Source organism: Etheostoma cragini, chromosome 10 (assembly GCF_013103735.1).
Source record: "Etheostoma cragini isolate CJK2018 chromosome 10, CSU_Ecrag_1.0, whole genome shotgun sequence".
NCBI classification, from domain to species: Eukaryota; Metazoa; Chordata; class Actinopteri; order Perciformes; family Percidae; genus Etheostoma; species Etheostoma cragini.
Genome location: NC_048416.1, coordinates 15,666,851 through 15,669,077, shown reverse-complemented (window position 1 = coordinate 15,669,077; position 2,227 = coordinate 15,666,851). Strand labels below are relative to the sequence as shown.

General features: G+C 39.7%; 3 protein-coding genes across 9 annotated transcripts in view; 2 read left to right on the top strand and 1 right to left on the bottom strand.

Moving 5' to 3' along the window:
- The window catches only part of LOC117951266 (protocadherin beta-16-like), a 65,950-nt gene extending 65,772 nt beyond the window's left edge, over positions 1-178 (top strand). For 3 of the 4 annotated variants that reach the window (XM_034882899.1, XM_034882896.1, XM_034882898.1), the window contains one exon: positions 24-178. In XM_034882899.1, the coding sequence (XP_034738790.1) occupies positions 24-169 (146 nt within the window). In that variant the 3' untranslated portion in view covers positions 170-178. Of the gene's footprint in view, positions 1-10 lie in introns of all 4 variants that reach the window. The other variant, XM_034882897.1, reaches the window with a different exon arrangement.
- The window catches only part of LOC117951263 (protocadherin beta-16-like), a 122,438-nt gene that overhangs the window by 114,338 nt on the left and 5,873 nt on the right, over positions 1-2,227 (bottom strand). The window lies entirely within an intron of this gene.
- On the top strand, positions 384-2,221 carry LOC117951274 (protocadherin beta-1-like; the record flags this gene model as incomplete). The annotated part of the gene is made up of 1 exon (XM_034882906.1): positions 384-2,221. A coding segment is annotated over exon 1 (1,296 nt), but the record flags the coding sequence as incomplete, so codon positions are not given.

Genomic DNA, 2,227 nt, shown 5'->3' with positions numbered 1-2,227 from the left:
TGACTGTAAGTTCGGCAGAGCTGGTAGTCAGAACGTGCTGATAATGGACCCCAGTTCTACAGGGACGATGCAGCGGATGCAGAGTGAAAAGAGCATCCTGGATGAACCAGACTCTCCTCTAGAGGTTAGACCACTTAAATACCGTTTCAGTGTTTTCTTAATGATTTAAATGTAATTCGTGTTAGCGTGCAATTGTGAAGGACATTTTGCATTAAGGGACAGAGTTGTATGCTCTATCCAACAAGATAAACTGGTTTTGTTTTCAAACATTTTGCGATGCAGTGGATACAGAGACAAAAGAGCATCCTTGATGAAGGTGAACCAGATTCCCCTCTTTAGGTTAGAAATATCCGCTTTTGCTTGTGTTAAATTTACAAGTTTAAATATGTCTTATCTCTGACAACATATTTTCAGCACTTTGGACAGAGGCATTACTATTCACCATCTTTCTCTCTCTCTGATGTTGTGTCACATAGTTGTTATAATGGGTTTTCAGTTGTGTAATTTTCTGTATCTGCCATTTATCTGAGTGCGGGCGTGAAGACAAACTCTTTTGATGACTAATTTTGAAGTTGTACAACACCATTTTGCATATAATGCATATTCCTAAACTATTTCAGCTGATGTTAGGTTTGATGTTCTTGCAGTTTCGCTTTTTGAACTCAATGGGACGCTGTCTGTTAAGGTATTGCAGCTGTGGACATGATTTGATGCAGATCCTCCCATATCACGTCGTTATTTCAGAGAAAGAAAAAGGGTGAAAGCATTTTTCACTGACATGTCATCCTTTCGGACAGGCTGAGCCGGATCGACGCGTTCAAAATTTGTGGAATTACTTATTATTCCTTTGTCAATGAATTTTCAAATGGATAGATTTTTATTGGGAAACCGAGTCAAATAGTCTTTTTTTGTCGCGCAAACGCATATGAAAAGAACAATGGCACGGCAAGTACTGCTTTTCATCTCAATGTTCTCTCTTGGATCAGTTCTCGGTCAAGTCAGCTATTCTATTCCAGAAGAAATGGCAAAGGGCTCTGTGGTGGGAAACATAGCACGGGATTTAGGATTGGATGTGAAAAGACTAAAGTCAGGCAAAGCCCGTATATTTACGGGCGACAGTGCAGAATACATTGAGCTGAATAGAGAGCGGGGAGTCCTCCTAGTGAAAGAGAGAATCGACAGAGAGTCGCTCTGCAGACAGACGACGCCGTGTGCTTTACATTTGCAGATTATTCTAGAAAATCCAATGGAGCTTTTTCCGATAACAGTAGAGATTACCGACATCAACGACAACAGTCCCAGTTTTAAAAATGACGAGAAACGTTTTGAAATTAGCGAATCAGCAGTTACTGGATCTAAATTTGTGTTAGAAAGGGCCGTTGATGCAGACATTGGCGTGAATGGCCTGAAAAATTATAGCTTGAAACCTACAGATAATTTTATGCTTAAAATACAAACTCATGCAGATGTAATTAGAAAGGTCGAAATGGTTTTACACAAGCCGTTAGATCGAGAGAGAGAGGAACAAATATCGCTGTTGTTAACAGCTGTAGATGGAGGAGATCCTCAGATGTCTGGTACAGTAAAGATTTATTTGACAGTGCTCGATGTAAACGACAATGCTCCTGTTTTCATGCAGTCGGTTTACAAGGCAGCCATCGCCGAAAATTCTCAGAAAGGAACAACTGTGACAACAGTGGGTGCTTCGGATGCAGATAAAGGAACAAACGGGGAGGTTTCTTATTCAGTGTCGTCAACCATGGATAGTGTGTCTGATATATTTACAATAAATGAAAACGGTGAAGTAATATTAGTTGGTGAAGTTGACTTTGAAAAAGCCAAGTATTACCAAATTGATATCGAAGCGCAAGACAGCGGTGGTCTTTCTGACTCCAGTAAAATTATTGTTGATGTTATTGATATTAATGATAATAATCCCATAATCAGTATACTTTCCAAATCTGACTCAATCCCAGAAGACTCTTCCCAAAATACAGTTATAATTATGTTTAGTGTTCTTGACCCAGATTCAAGTAACAATGGTCAAGTAAACTGCAGAATAAATGGCCACATACCATTTACTATTACCACATCTTCTAATGATTTCTATAGTTTAGTGACAGACAGTGAATTGGACAGAGAGAAAGCGTCTGAGTATAATATAACTGTGACCTGCTCTGATGAGGGAGTGCCCTCCCTCTCCAGCAGCGTCACTCTCACCTTACAG